At 47.2% G+C, this 15,468-nt stretch overlaps 1 protein-coding gene across 4 annotated transcripts in view; it reads left to right on the top strand.

Moving 5' to 3' along the window:
* EGFLAM (EGF like, fibronectin type III and laminin G domains) overlaps window positions 1-15,468 on the top strand; it is a 189,109-nt gene that overhangs the window by 156,887 nt on the left and 16,754 nt on the right. For all 4 annotated transcript variants that reach the window (XM_005694776.3, XM_018065631.1, XM_018065632.1 and 1 more), the window contains 3 exons: window positions 3,181-3,297; window positions 5,941-6,121; window positions 14,287-14,365. In XM_005694776.3, coding sequence (XP_005694833.1) covers window positions 3,181-3,297; window positions 5,941-6,121; window positions 14,287-14,365 — 377 coding nt within the window. The remainder of the gene's footprint in view (window positions 1-3,180; window positions 3,298-5,940; window positions 6,122-14,286; window positions 14,366-15,468) is intronic.

Here is a 15,468-nt window from a genome sequence, read left to right as displayed (position 1 = left end):
CAAGAGGCAAGTACCCCGGAAAATGTCCCATATATATTTTAGGAAGGAAGGAAAGATGGAAAGAAGGAAGAAACAGAAAGTAGGGTAGGTAGGAAGGAAGATGTATAAAGGAAAATGGATTTTAAAGCAGGAATGGGAGTCACTTTCATATAGTCCAGAAAACAGCTGATTTTAGTCCTGGACAGAATTAGAAGCTCACAGGTGTAGATCTGACTGTGTGTTGACTTAATAATATAAATTCACAAAAGCGCTGTATCACTCTAGGCCTTAGTTACCAACATCTGTACAACAGTAACAAAAACAGGATGGGCGTGTTTGTAAACAGTAGGGTTAAGGCCTTTGATTATAAATAAGGAACTATTTGGGACACAGTATTTACCCTTGAGATCCTGTAGTGAAGAGACAGCACAAGGGTAGAAACCACACACCTCGGGTTCTGTTACTGCCACACCAGGACTGGTAGAACCAGCGTCCTCTTTATCGGCTTTTTGAATGGGTGGAGCTGCCCACTTGGAAAGCAGTGTAAGCAGGTAGGAGGGAAGGCGTGGCTGTTCTGTGTGCATCTGAGGGTCGTTCTTGGGAGGCCTCCCTGAGACCAGAGTGGGAAGACCCATGCTTGATCTCGGTGAGTTAAACCTTAATCAGAGATCAGGGGTCTCTGCCTCACAGCTGTTATACCCTGTTCAAAGGCTTGGTGAACGAGGATAGTGGTCTTAGAGCTTAGAGAAGGAAGGGGACAGGAGTTATAGGATATGCTGGAGGCTAAGCCAGCCCCTAAGTGTCCAAACCACACCCGACATCACGTTGCTCAGCTGGCTGCGCTAAGAAACACCCGCAGCCCAGGATGAGTCAAGCTGTGCAAACTCAAAGGGGCAGTGCTCCCAGGGCTTCAGAAAACCCCATCAGGGGGTTTACTCAGGTTTTCCAGCCACTCTCAGCTTAACGGAAGTGGTGGATCCAGGCACTGAGCGCCTCACTTTGGTGAGTCTGTTTGCTTCCCTCCTGCGGTCCCGCTGCAGCCCCGCCTTATGTCCACTTCAGGTGGTGGTGGTGGCAGAGGTGTGGAGTGGGGGGGGGGGGGCAGGGGCAGGGGGAGGACTTTGATGAGGAGCCAAAAGAGACTTCTGTCACCCCACAAGACCTCACCCAGTTTGCCTGACACAACCAAGAAACTCCCAAGTGTTTTCAAAACAGCCTGCTTCTCTGAAATCCCTTTGACCTTGCAGCCCTCCTTTTCCTCCTAGTATTTTATTTTAAAGACATGATGACGATGGGTCTCCGTGGGTGTGTCCTGACAGCTCCTGCCTGGTTCCCTAATCCACAAGGATTCCTGACATTGCCTCTGATGATTCCCCACATCCCCATTAGTTAAATAAGAACCCTCAAAGCTGCCTGAAGGTTATTGACAGAAGGCAGTTCAGTCTGGCTACTACGAGACCTCTCTGCTGTTACCTGGCTGGACTCAGCCACTCTGAGCGCTCCCCTAGATGAAGCATCCTCCTCTCTGCTCCCCTGTCTCCTCTTCTCCACCCCGACTGGACCCCAAATCCATTCTCCTCCCTCTGGCCAATGATAGTCCTAAAACACTGATTACTCTCTCTCTTGCTGAAAACTCATTGTTCTTTTGGTGAAGTGTAAGTTTCTGTCCATGTGTGATGTGGTCCCTCCTTGCCTTTGCCCTGTACCTAACATGCCCTCCAACCTCTGACTCCAGCCAGTTTCTGAGACTCGTTTTGACTCTTGCTGCTTCACCTCCCACTCCTTAATTCTGAAGCAGAGTATGAGATGCCCTATCCCTGCCAGGTGCCCCCATAGTCACCTGGGCAGTCCTCACAGGGCTTATCTTACCTGCCCGTTGACTTGTCTGTTGCCCCACAGTGTAAGCCCCTGGAGGGCAGGGACCTGGGCTTTCTTATTTACTGTGGTTTGTGCACCACTTAGTACCTGGGACATGGTAGGTACCTAATAGTATTTGGTAAATAAACGAATCCTGCTACACTTTGTATTTCTTTTGACCATAAATCAAAGAAAACAATAACTTATGTTACCCCAAATGTGTTCATTCCCAGAGGTCTCAAATTTACGTGTTATCTTAGGGCATTTTAACATTTTGCTTAAGATGTTTGAAGGAGTTCAGACATTAAATCTCACACACAGGTTGTTATCTAACCCAGCCGTTGGGTTTAGGCTGTTGAAATGACCAGAAGCAAGAGAAGCCTTTGGGGATTGACAGTGGGGGTCTCTAAGAATCTGGAAGAAATTTCTCTGCCCTTTGTATATGATAACAAGGAATGCCTCCTACTCGCCATGCTTTCCCTTTCTCTTGGCCTAAGGAAATTCTGTCTTTACCGTTAGTGAATATATCAATAAGCGTAATACTGGAATTTGAATCATGTATCCAAATCTAGGCAAAGTGCTAAACCAGTGGGATGTCAGTTGCCAGGAGAGGCTCAGGCACACGTGTGCCCCAAATAGCAGCAGTTTATAATGAGGGGTTATTTCTTACTCATATTACATGTCCATCAACAGTCAGCTGCAGCCTTAATCTGAGACCCAGGCTGAAGGAATAACAGTGATCCCCAACATTTTTGGCACCAGGGTCCACTTTCATGGAAGACAATTTTTCCACGGAAGAGGGATGGGAGGGTAGGGATGGTTTCAAGATTATTCAAGCACATTACATTTATTGTGCACTTTATTTCTATTATTATTACATCAGCTCCATCTCAGATCATGAGACATTAGATCCTGGAAGTTGGGGACCTCTGGAAATAGGGGTAGAGGAACAGGGCATAGGGAACCACTCTTGGCTCTGAAAGACTCTGCCCAGAAATGATTCATTTCTCACCTGCTCATGTTTTGTTGACCAAAGCAAGTTACATGGCCCCACTTGAGACTGACAGGTTACAGGTAACCTTCCTGCAGGGAGACAGTGATACTGATGATGTAGTGGTCTACCATATTCGCTTGTATTTTCTAGACGATGAATCTCAGAAATGTCCAGAAGTTTACAAAAAACCAAAAAGGTGGTAAGCAGTAATGAAAAACAAGACAAAGGTCAGGCCAATATGTATAAAAATTGTCATGATGAGTCTTGAGACTGCCTCAGCCATTTGTTCCCTAATAGGGAACCAGAGGCACAGTTGGTTATACGTTGTTTTGTTTTTAATCTGTTGGCAGGGAGGCTTCACCCAGATTAAGTGCAACTCGGACATTTTCATTGGTGGGGTCCCCAATTATGATGACGTGAAGAAGAACTCGGGCATCCTCAAGCCGTTCAGTGGGAGCATCCAGAAGGTACAGGCTACCCTTCCTCATGTGCATGGTGTGACTTTGACTACTGACAATGGAATTGAGAACTGTGATCAGTGCAAACTGCTATACCCAAGAAAGAAACCTTGGGGAAGTTGTAACATTTTTAAAATTATATTTTTTAATTCTCAAAGCATACCTTTCCAACCTCGCTTTCTTATAGCACCTGCTCCCAGCTGTGCCCAGCGGACATCTCATGAATGCAGCTCAATGAAGATGAATTTTTACAATAAATCTACTTAGAATATCCTAGTATTGTTGAGGGGGCAACTGTACCAGGTCACTTCAGACACTTGTGAAAAAGGGAAGAAAATGGATGGAGTTTCATAGTGGCTCCTGCCTCTCTTTGGGGTCACTTGGCTTTTTGCTCAAGGCAAGACCCAATTGTTTTTGCTGCCTCCACTTCCATCCCCACCACCCTGTTTTAATGGTTGTTCATCAATCATGTAACCAAACTCTTAAGAGCACAGATTAGAGTCCTTCCATGGAAAGTTCGAGAAAAAAAAAAACCCACTCAGCTAGTGAGAGACAGGACACCGACCCCATTCATATCTGCCCCCTGTTCCTTCTCTCGGGGCTGCCCGTGATCTCTCCAGTCATGAGATCATGTTCTGTCTACAACAGACATGTAAGTTGACCCACCAACCCAGAGTTGCAGGCCCACTAAACATGGGGAAAAAAGGATTTGAAGAAAAACACATCCGGTTCCTGGATGTCAGCCAAGTCCTATTTCTCTTGGCAACCAGTGAAGGGATGGGGGCCACCAATCCCTGAGGGGAATCTGAGGCAAAGTACGGGAGGTGCTAAGGAGGTGGAGGGGCAGAGAGAGGAGGTCCTCTCAGGATTTGCACAGTTGGGCTCTGAGAAGGGCCCCAGGGACTCTGTCCTTCTCTGTATCCCAGTGTGGGGCCCAGAAAAGGGGCCCAGTCAGTATTTCCTCACCCTGCTGTGCTTCTCTTTGCTGCTGAACTGTGAGGTCAGTGACACCTCAGTTCAGACCGTTGTCCCCTCCGCGAGTGGGACTGGCCATGTGAAATCATGGGTTTGAAATTCTAACTTGGGAAGTAAGCTGAGCTGCTGAGAGGCTTCATCTTCCTTCTGAACATGTTAGGCTTTGCTCTCTTCACACAACACATACAAGCCTTTCCTCCTTACTTCCTGGAAAAGCCCCCTCCCCTCCCAGTGACCCAGTCAGTAAGAGAAAGTGAAAGTGTTAGTCGCTCAATTGTGTCCCAACTCTTTGTGACCTCATGGACTGTAGCCTGCCAGGCTCCTCTGTCCATGGAATTCTCCAGGCAAGAATAGTGGAGTGGGTAGCCATTCCATTCTTCAGGGGATCTTCCAACCCAGGGATCAAACCCAGGTCTCCCACCTTGCAGGCAGATTCTTTACCGTCTGAGCCACCGTGGAAGCCCTAGCCCAGTCATGGCATTTGCCTTGTTCAATTTCTCATGACTCGGGTTTACAGTCGTCACTCACAGCAAGAAAGGGGGACAGTGTGGAAAGATTCCGGCTCTTCTCTGGTAGATTCTGAGTGGCATTCCTGGAGGAAGGTTTTCTCAGCTTTCTTGACTCTCCAAAAACTAGACAAACCTGTGGAAACATGGATGAGTGGCCAGAAGTACCCTTGCTAACCTCTTAGGATCCCCTGCACGCTGGAGGTTATCCTAGGAAAAGCTCTTTCTGTCTGAGTTCTGCAAAGCCTGAAGAACCCCGAAACACCCACAGCTCAGGGCCAATGTTTAAAGCTCAGGCTTTGTTTATTTGGAGTCGGGGAGCCCAGTGACCTGTCTCTATAATTCATCAGTTTCACTAAAGCCCCATTGCAGGGAAAAGGGGTGAGAGCAAAGAGCTGTCTGTCCTGGTGAATATGCACAGCAGAGCTAAGAATGTGACCTGAGTTTCACTCCGGGGAAGAGGATGTGGTGAGGTGGGGATTCCGGACTGCTGGGGAAGAAGGAAGCAGGAGGGAGGGGGGCAGTTGGAGAGACTGTGTTGATGGAGGTGGAGGAGGCTGCAGAGAATACCAGCCAGGAAGACACAGCAGTACATTTCCACCACCTCCAGACTCTATCACCAACCCCCGCCCCACCTTGGATTCCTGCCTCTGTGACATTTTGTGTTGTATTCTTCCTTACTCTGCTTTTTAGCCACATGTCTCAGCCTTGGCTGCATCTTGGAATCACCTGGAGTGTTTCTTTAAACTTACCGGTGACTCAGTTTCACCCACAGAAATTCTGGTTCAGTTGATCTGGGTGGGGCTTGGGCATGAGTATATTTCTTAACCCCCTCACCTCCCATGATTCCACTATACAGCATTAGAAACCCAGTTTTGTAGTAACTGGTTCTTCTTTATGATCGCTCCGAGTGGCCAGGTTGTCCAGAACCAGAGGAAGCTGCTTGTTTACTCTTGTACCTGATGCAGGTTCTCCCAAGCACCAAATGCAGTCACTTCCATTTCCTGCGTCATTCACAGAACTCTGAAAGCAGTAACCAGACTTTCTCTTTTTATTTTTAAAGCTCCCCCCGACCCCAAGCGTAGTTCAGGTTGGTGTGCTGAGGGAAGCTGTAGAAGACTCCAGAGCTGGTTTCTGAATCCCTGAATTTCTTTATGTTTTCTTTCCTAAGATCATCCTGAATGACCGGACCATCCACGTAAAGCATGACTTCACGTGGGGCGTGAACGTGGAGAATGCAGCCCACCCCTGCGTGGGGTCCCCCTGTGCCCATGGGGGCAGCTGCCGACCCAGGAAGGAGGGCTATGAGTGTGACTGCCCCTTGGGCTTCGAGGGGCTGCACTGCCAGAAAGGTACACTGTGTGTGTGTGTGTGTGTGTGTGTGTGTGTGTGTGTGTGTGTGTGTGTGTGTGTGTGCGTGCATGCACGTGTGCTGGGGAACTGCTTCCTGGAGCAGAGAGAATGGACACGCTGTTTGGGAGACTACCATTCTTAAAGGACGAGTTGATTACCCTGAGACAGCCACACTGTTTATTTTTATTAATGATGTCAACAGCATATTAGATGATTCTTTACCAGCTGAGGCACCAGGGAAACCCAGATGATTAATTATATGTATATATAAATGACTTTAACTATTTAATAAGAATTAAAATGCTGAAATACTTCTGTAAAGAGTAAGTAAATAGCTCCCCATCACAGCTACTATGGCTTTTTCTCTGAGAATTGCCCCATGGTCTAGAATCAAAGGGTTAATTCATAATATTGGGGGCGGGAGTGGTTTCCAGGACCCCTGATCTGAGCCTCTTCCAGAGCCTATCCTGACAGGTGAATGCCTGGGCTTTATAGACTGATAAACATTTTGACAAAATATTTTTGACTCCTACCTGTGAATGCTACAAAGGGAACTCTTGCCAAATATGGCACAATATGACTTGCACATTAGTTGCTACAAGCTAGAATATGAACAACCTTCTGCAGACTGCTGTTTTCCATGCTGTATATGTTTCCTCAGTACCTCAGTTTCTTCATCTGTAAAATGAGAATAATACAGTGATATTGTTTAACTCAGAGAATGGTAGTGTAGATTACATAAGGCAATGTGTATTCTTTAGAAGAGGAATGAGGCAGTACTCATATTTCTCAGAAGAATACCTAGTAAGTAACAATAGCACCCATTATCCATTATCTGATGCTGAAGCTGCAATACTTAAGCCACCTGATTCGAAGAGCCAACTCACTGGAAAAGACCCTGATGCTGGGGAAGATTGAGGGCAGGAAGAGAAGGCGGTGGCAGAGGGTGAGACAGTTGGATGGCATCACCAACTCCATGGACATGAGTTTGAGCAAGCTCTGGGAGATGGTGAAGGACAGGGAAGCCTGGCGTGCTGCAATCCATGGGGTCACAAAGAGTTGGACATGACTGAGCAACTGAACAACAACAAGAAGCCATTATTATTCTTGGTGAGAAAAATAAAAGCCACCAGCAGGTGCTGTGAGCGCTTAACTTCCAACTTGCCCTTGTCTGAAAGCAGAGCAGATCCAGATCGCAGGTCCTGCTGGACTGTTTTCCACGTCTGCTCAAGGGAGGCAGAGGCCAGGGTGGGGTCTAGAAGAGACCCATGTCGTGGAGCTGCATCGTGGTGAGCCATATGGACCTTCTTTTTAGAATGTCAGGGAGGCCTCCCCTCTCCAGGAACTAATTAAAAAAGGCAGACAGGCCTGAAGGCAAGAAGGCAGCAGTCCTGAGTGAAGCACTGCTCTCTCTCTCTTTCCTTTTTTTTTTTCCAGGTTTTTGATTGTTCTTAGAAGTAGGGCTTAGAGGACAACTGTAGACTACAGGTAGATATTTCAGTATATGGAGTGCTAGGAGAAGTTGTTTTGCAGCAGCATTGGAAAATATGAAAGATGCCAATTAGCCAGTTGGAAGATTAAGTAGTATTATATTGAAATGAATTTTGAAACCCTCATGGCAAATCATATGAAATAAGTTTACAAATGTAGCTCACTCTAGTGATGAACCCCTAAAGAAGAGGAACTGAGCCATTTGTGAATGATCCTGATTATAAAGCTAACAAGGAAATCACTGTTTAGCTAACAGCAGGTACTTGGAGAGATTTAGCTCAAGAGTGGCCTGTTCATTCAGAAAATTGGATCCTGATTTCACACATCAGCGTTTGAATCTCCTAAGTCTCCAATTTTACCACAGGCAAATGCAAGGTTGCTCTTGCCTTAGATGCTAACACTAAGGGTCAATATATAAAGTCCAGGATGAAATGAACATTTAGCTTCTGGAATTAAATAGAAAGAAAAGATAATTGGTGTCTTGGTAACCCTTGTTTCCTGTTACAGAACATTAACCATATAGATGTAAAGAGCTTTGCAACTATAGGTTCAGGTTCAATGAGAAATATACCTCTCCAAAATGAAAGTCAGATCGCTGATGAGGGCCTGGGCCTTCTGGCAAGATCCAAGAGATTGGGCAATGGCAGTGTGCCGGTGGTCTAGGTGGCATTTAGACCCCTTTTTTCTGCAACGTCCTAGGCTGCAACCAAGACTAAAACTCAGAGCATCAGCTGCTTTCACATTGTATCAGCATTTCCTTGTGCTTTGAAATAGGGCATTTCTGGCAAAAGGGCAATTGTTGCCAGTCCTAGGAAGATAGGAGGCATGGCCTGTATCGTGTAATTTCTTCTCCTGCTATATGGCTTGGGAGGATTAACGGAACTGTGGGTACAGGTTAGGGCTGTTAAGGATAAGTTTTCAGGCCCCAGCAGGCACATAGAGGTACACAGTTACCATACAGACTGCTGTGATTGTTCAGTAAGCTTGGATAAGTGTCAGAAAGAAAGGAAAGAGAGCTGGCAAATTATACTGTTCCACAGAGAAGCAAAAGAACAGTCTAAAAGCTGGGATATATTCTTAGTGGGAAAGACAAAGACTGGTTAGGAGCCATCCCTGGTTATCAAAGAGAATCCCACCTGATCCAATAAGATGCTTCTTACCCTTATATAGTTACAAGCTTTCCCCTCCATGATGAACAGATCATGCTTCAAAAGCACGAACATTTTTCCTAGTGTCTCCCACAGATGTTAAACCACCCTTTTGCAGTGTGCAGCATGTTGGAGAAGCCCCCAACACCAGGCCTCACTCAGTCCATACCAAGGGGCACCTTCTCCAGCAGGAAGTTCGTTCTGGGGATGTTCAGTGAGTCTGGTTCTCTCTACCTTCACTCCGTGAGGAGTTCCACTGGGGCCCTACTTGGGAGACTAGACACTTGTTCTCAATTCTTGGTGGTACGGGAGGGCTAGGGCTGGGAGGATTCCGGGCTCTCAGACCATCAGACCATTAAGAGGGTCTTGGGAGCCCTGTCCCACCCTTTGTCTCTGTGACATCAGAGGCTGGAGCAGAGTCTGAGCCCAGATGGTGGTGGGCACCAGGCTGCCACGGAGCTGCAGGAAAGTGAGCCTCTGTGTCCCCAGCTGGGGCTAGAGAAGCCGGAAGGCACAACTTCAGATACCAGCAGAAACCATAATGCGCGGTGGTCCCCTCACCTTCCATCTGGAGCTCTCACCCTCGTGTGCCTTCTACCACAAACCTCAGCACCCCATGCTGCAGCCCAGTCCTGAGGTCCCTTTCTCATCTCACCAGAGGGGTGTCAGAAAGCCAGTACTCCCCATCCTTAGAGATTTCTTTCTTCTTTCTCTCTACTCTCATCCAAATTAGCCCATTTTGTGTCCCAGGCCATTAAGAGCTCTTGTATCTAAGTTACTAACAAGGGAAAGCAGAGTTTCACAAAGCACAGGTGAAAATTTAAGTTCTAAAGAATACTGATGGCTGTTTTGTGCTCACACAGAGAGACAGACAACATAACATTCACATGCGCAGAATGGGACGGGGGTTCTGTGGTCTAATAAAGTGAGTCGCTCTGTCATGTCTGACTCTTTGTGACCCCATGGACTGTAGCCTGCCAGGCTCCTCTGTCCATGGAATTCTCCAGGCCAGAATACTGGAGTGGGTTGCCACTCCCTTCTCCAGGGGATCTCCCCAATCTGGGGATCAAACCCAGGTCTCCTGCACTGTAGGCAGATTCTTTACCATCTGAGCCTCAAATAAGACTGCGTAATCCTGGGTAAACCATCGCTTCTTCTGAGGGTCTTCTCAAAGCCTTGGATATGTTCTGAGTGTCTAAGACAAGGGTGTAGGATGCAGCTGGTTCCTCCAGGGTTTCCCCCAGCCCATGGCAGACAGGTCACTTGGGAAAGGACTGAGCTCTGATGGTACCCTCTTCCCTTCCCTTCCCAGATTACTGAGAAGTTCTGACTCAGACGGTGCAGGACCCTTCAGGCCACTAGATGGGAGTGTTTCTCTGCAGCAGCTGAAGTTCCACTCACTACCAACACCAAAAGCCACTGGCTTAGGTCACACATTTGTCAGGGATGCACAGTCCTCAAAGATGGGAACCTGTCTGACTCATAATGATTAACCACATTCTAGGCACTTCACAATGTATTTAGTAAATTCATATCAAATTGCTGAGTCTGACTGGGGGATGGGGGAAGTCCCAGAGCATTAAAAAAAAAAGTAGCTTCATTAAATATGAGCTGTAATTTAAGAATACTCAGTATGAAAAAACACAAATTCATAAAACATACAAGTTGTGCATACTATAGGGAATTTCTTTTCTTGGGATGGTGTATCCTTAACCAATGGAAAATTTGGAGGCATTCAGCCTGGATGTTGATTTTTCAGATAGTTGAAGGCTGGTAGTGTAGAAAATGATTTTTTAGCTATTACTTACTGCAGAGTCAGCTTCATGGGACCAAGATGGCTGCTCCAAGCAGAGCTGTCCAGCAAGGGAGAGTGCTGCCTGTGGACGAGAGAGCTGCCCACCTTGGAAGTTCAGTCCAGTTCCCTGGGACTGGATTGCCATTGCTCAGGAGGTTGTGGGGAGGAGTCCTGGCTGCTGGAAAAGCTAGGTTACAACCCCAGGTCCTTCCTTCACTGGTCCTGGGACTGCGTGAAGGAGCCAGCAAGTTTTCTTCCACTTTTTATAGTCCATTGGGAATTTCAAGTCCCTGAAGTGGAAAATTTGCCTGGCTTGCAGGCTGGCTATTCGTTTTGTCACCAGATGTCTCCAGCTTTTAGGTCTAAATGTAAGAAAGCACCAAAAACTGTCTTTGAGTAGTGCCTTTGCCCAGGACCAAAAAAAAAAAAAAAAAAAAAAGTGTAGAAGAAACTAGATATAAAGGGTTAGGATAAAATATACTTGTGCTTACAATATTTAAACAAACTGCAAAAGGCTAGAAAGAACTAGGTGGTTACTTCTAACTGTAATGTTTTAGGATGGAATTAATATTTATCCACATATACTAATGACACGGTATATTTTCACCATGTTTGTGTTCAGTGGTGTCATTTCTAGAGTGTTCCCCTGCTCTTTATTAATCACAAGATCTGAACCTTGTAAAGGGGGTGGGGCGGGAATTAGGGTGATATTTTCCACTGTGGAGAGAAAAGAGGCAGCTGGCTGGCTTATCATTCCTTTTTCACATGTAGCCTGGAGCCAAGAAAAGGTAGTGGTCATTGACAAGGTACGCAACTCTCCAGGAAGTGTTTCTCCAGGTTTAGGTTAAGTGGGCATTGTCAGTTCAAGGTCAGGGGAGCCCCAGAGGTGTTCTTCCTGGTCCACCACCACTTGCACCCCAGTTACTAAGCCGAGATCTGCAGAGGTGTGTTGGGTGATCTGGTGCTAACCATGCTGAGAGAAAAGATTTCCAGCTGTTTCTCATGAGGGGAATGAGTGGATTCACGTTCCCTCAGAGGAATGTGAGTTCCTGCAGGGCTTCCCAGGGGCTGTGCGAGGCCACTTTCCAGCGATCTGCAGCCACAGCAATTGGGATTTTACAGTGACTGTGAGATTCTGACCTGCCCTGTTCTGTTTCATGCTGGCATCTGGCAGAGTGTGGGAACTACTGCCTCAACAGTAAGTACAGTGAGTCCTCCGAGAAGCTGGGACAGGCCCTGGGCTGGTGCCAGGGCAGGCTCTGGCCAGGCTGTGGGCACAGTGCCGGCCAGCCACCTTCAGAGGGTAACGGGGGACACACCTCTCAGAGGGGTTGCAGCCTCCCACCGAGATCGCCAGCCCTGGGAACACACTTGTCTCCCAGCTGGGTCTTGGGAAGCCCTGAGCTAGGGGGGCTTAGTCAGCAGCTGGACGGGGCTCACACACACAGCCCTTTGAGAGTCCAGGTGCAGAGCATGTCCTGATCATTTCCAGGGGTGCAGGGGAATGATGACTGTTGGCCACAGACCCATGTCCATGACCAATAACAGCAGGGACGGGCCCTGCTTGGGGCCGAGCCAAACCCAGCAGAGACTCCAGAGTGACTGGGAGGGACGGCTTCTCCTCCTGTCTGGCATCAGCAGCTGGCAATTCAGGGCCTGCTCGCCCAGCTACGAGCTAACCTGTCCTCCTGCGTTTCCCCCCTCTTGCTTCTTATACCGCATTCTCACCCTCTTCTTTCTATATTTTTGCTTCTCCTGGACTTCTCCCCCCGCCACAGCTTTTTTGTCCCCTCTGAGTCCCCTGCCTGGGGCTGCCATCCACTTGGCTGTTTGTTTTCATGTTGTTGTTGTTTTTTTCCCACACCTTCTCCTTGCTTCTCTAACATTTTCTTTTCTCCTCCTCTAACATCTGCTTTCCCCTTCTTCTTCTCTCTTCCCACCAACTTTCTACTTGTGGCATTTTGCATCTTTTTTTTCCCCTCTCAGCTTCCTTTTCTTCCTTCCTCCTCCTCCTCCTCACTTAAACCAGAGGGTGGTGCAGCTCAGGATTTGAAATTAAAGAGCCATTCACTTCTGACTCTAAAATGCCCTCCGGGTCGACAGCCCCTTGTCCTGGGCCATGCTGCCTCAGAGGACAAGAAAGTAATTTCTTGGGTAGTTACCTCAAACAAATGTTTGCTTCTCTTCCTCCCTTTCTTTTCTTTCTTTCTTTTACTCTCTCCCTCCCCCAACTTCTCTTTTCCTTCCTTCCTTTTTTTTTCTTTCTTTTTTTGAAGAATACAGGAGCATGCTGTGGGTGACCTGCCAACACAGGAACTTTTATTTGGGGGCCCAATGTCATCATGATTCTTCCCAGTGGTAAAGAATCCACCTGCTAATGCAGGAGACGCCAGAGAGGCGAGTTCGATCCCTGAGTGGGGAAGATACCTGGAGGAGGAAATGGCAACCCACTCCAGTATTCTTGCCTGGAAAATCAGAGGAGCCTGGTGGGCTACAACCCATGGGCTTGCAGAGTCCAGACATGACTGAGCATACACACATGCAATGTCCTTGGGTTTTGTGTTTTACTGTTTTTTTTCTTTCTTCCTTCCTTCTTTTCTGTCTTTCTTTCCTTCATCCCTTCTTTTTAATGTGTAGAAGTTGAGTTTAAACTCTCCTATCATTTGTAGCATCGATAATTATGCATTTTTTCTCTCCTGGATGTATAGTCCTTAGTTCAATGTCTTCTTTGTGCCAACCACATATCTTGTAAAACTATGACTTATTTTATAAGCTGGCTTATTTTCTCTCATTTTGCACATTTCTTTGAACATGAGATTCATTTTACCTTAACTTTCTAAACTGCCATTTCTCTGTCTTTCTAAAGAGGAAAGTGATGCTGCTGTGATCTCTGTAGAAGAAATCCTCTGCATTATCCCTAATTCATGACACCAAATGCTACTACTTAACTTATTCCTTTACTCACTGTGTGGGTGACGGTGATTCCTCAAGAAAACAAAGTGATGAGAAGGAAACACTTCTAGAATACTGGAAAGTAGGCTGAGGGCCGGAGTTTGGTTCCTAGTCTGTTTCTCTCCTAGCTGTATAATCTTGGGCAAATCCTGTATGATTATGTGCCTCATTTTCTTTTTCTATAAAATGGGAACACCCAAGCCTCCCCTTCCCCAGTACTTGCTGCTCCTTTGTATGTCTGTGGTAAAAATTTTGTGAAATAAAACACCAGAAGGTGCTTCACAAAAAACAGTCAAAGCCTTATCCATTACTAACCAGTATCTGAGGTTGTGACCAAATGGGTTCTGGACCAGGTTGGTTTCAAATAGAGAAATCCTGGTGGATTTTGTTGGGGGACTGTTTGCCTCCCTTGGAGAACTTCTAGGGCTATCCCCAGCTGCTCCTCACATGGCCCAGGGCCTGCCCTTTAGCTTCCAGGAATAACTGGGCACGATTCAAGGTTCAGTATATTGCAGGGCCTTCTCGGTAGGGCTGAGGCAGATAACGGTGACGGCCAGCCCCAGGGAGGGACCACCAGGGAGACGCCAACTCCAGGCAATCAGGCCAGGTCATGCCAAACCAGGCCAAGTGCCTGTGCAGCCAAGAGGAAGGGGCTGCCAAGTTGATGAATGCCCTATTTCCGGGAGCTGGCTTTCTTTGTCTTTTCCTGCCGTGTGGTGGAGTGCTGGGGTCAAGAGAGCCGCATAGCTCGTAACCTCCGTTTTCTGTTCTGTCTCAGCGATCACAGAAGCTATTGAGATCCCGCAGTTTATTGGCCGCAGTTACCTGACATATGACAATCCAGATATTCTCAAGAGGTAAGAAGACCCCCTCGAGCACTTTCCTTATCTCCTGGGAGGTCAGTTTCTCTTTATCTTTCCCAGAGCTTTTCCTTATCTTCCATGCCAGAAGATAATTCTCCAAGAAGGCAGGAGAATTTAGCTGTAGTCCCAGGGGAAGAAAACATACAAAATAAACATAGAAACTAGAACAAAACAACACATACAAAAAAAAAAAACAAACAAACACAAAAATGTAGCCTTTGAACCAACCTCATGACCAACAACCCAGACCCTTTCTGGTCAAAGGGCCTGGAGAGAGGGACAATGGTCAGCCCTGGGATTTCTGATACTCAGGCTTTGAGGAGCAGTGAGAACTCAACGTTCCTGAAGCCAGGGTTACATGCGTGCAATTTCCGGCAGGGGAGTCAACTTCATGCTACTTTGTGGCCATGGCCTGCCTAGAGCCAGCCGTGGAAGGGTTCTGGCACAGCTCCAACCAAGCAGAGAGCTCCGAGTCTGTGTCCTACTTTGAATCATCATCAGCGAGGTCCACTGTCCTCTTCAGGCTCTTTCCTGTTTGGTAGTGGAGGGCTTCTTGGCTCTCTTCAGGTGGATACAAGAGCACCACTAAAGAGATGCCCACGTCACAGCTGGGACTTTTAATTGCTGTTGACTGAAAGTCCAGCCCTGCTCCAGAGTCCAAGCTCCTGGTTTCAGTTCAGTTCAGTTCAGTTCAGTCACTCAGTCGTGTCCGACTCTTTGTGACCCCGTGGACTTCAGCACTCCAGGCCTCCCTGTCCATCACCAACTCCTGGAATTTACTCAGACTCATGTCCATTGAGTCAGTGATGCCATCCAACCATCTCATTCTCTGTCATCCCCTTTTCTTCCCGCCTTCAATCTTTCCCAGTATCAGGGTCTTTTCAGATGGGTCAGTTCTTGGCATCAGGTGGCCAAAGTATTGGAGTTTCAGCTTCAGCGTCAGTCCTTTCAATGAATATTCAGGACTGATTTCCTTTAGGATGGACGTTGGATCTTTTTGCAGTCCAAGGGACTCTCAAGAGTCTTCTCCAACACCACAGTTCTTATAAAGCTCCTGGTTTGGAAGAGCCTAATTAGGCTATTTCCCGTGGGGAAGA

This window comes from Capra hircus, chromosome 20 (assembly GCF_001704415.2).
Source record: "Capra hircus breed San Clemente chromosome 20, ASM170441v1, whole genome shotgun sequence".
NCBI lineage: Eukaryota > Metazoa > Chordata > Mammalia > Artiodactyla > Bovidae > Capra > Capra hircus.
Note: the sequence above shows the minus strand (reverse complement) of the source record. Positions and strands in the feature narration are given on the sequence as shown.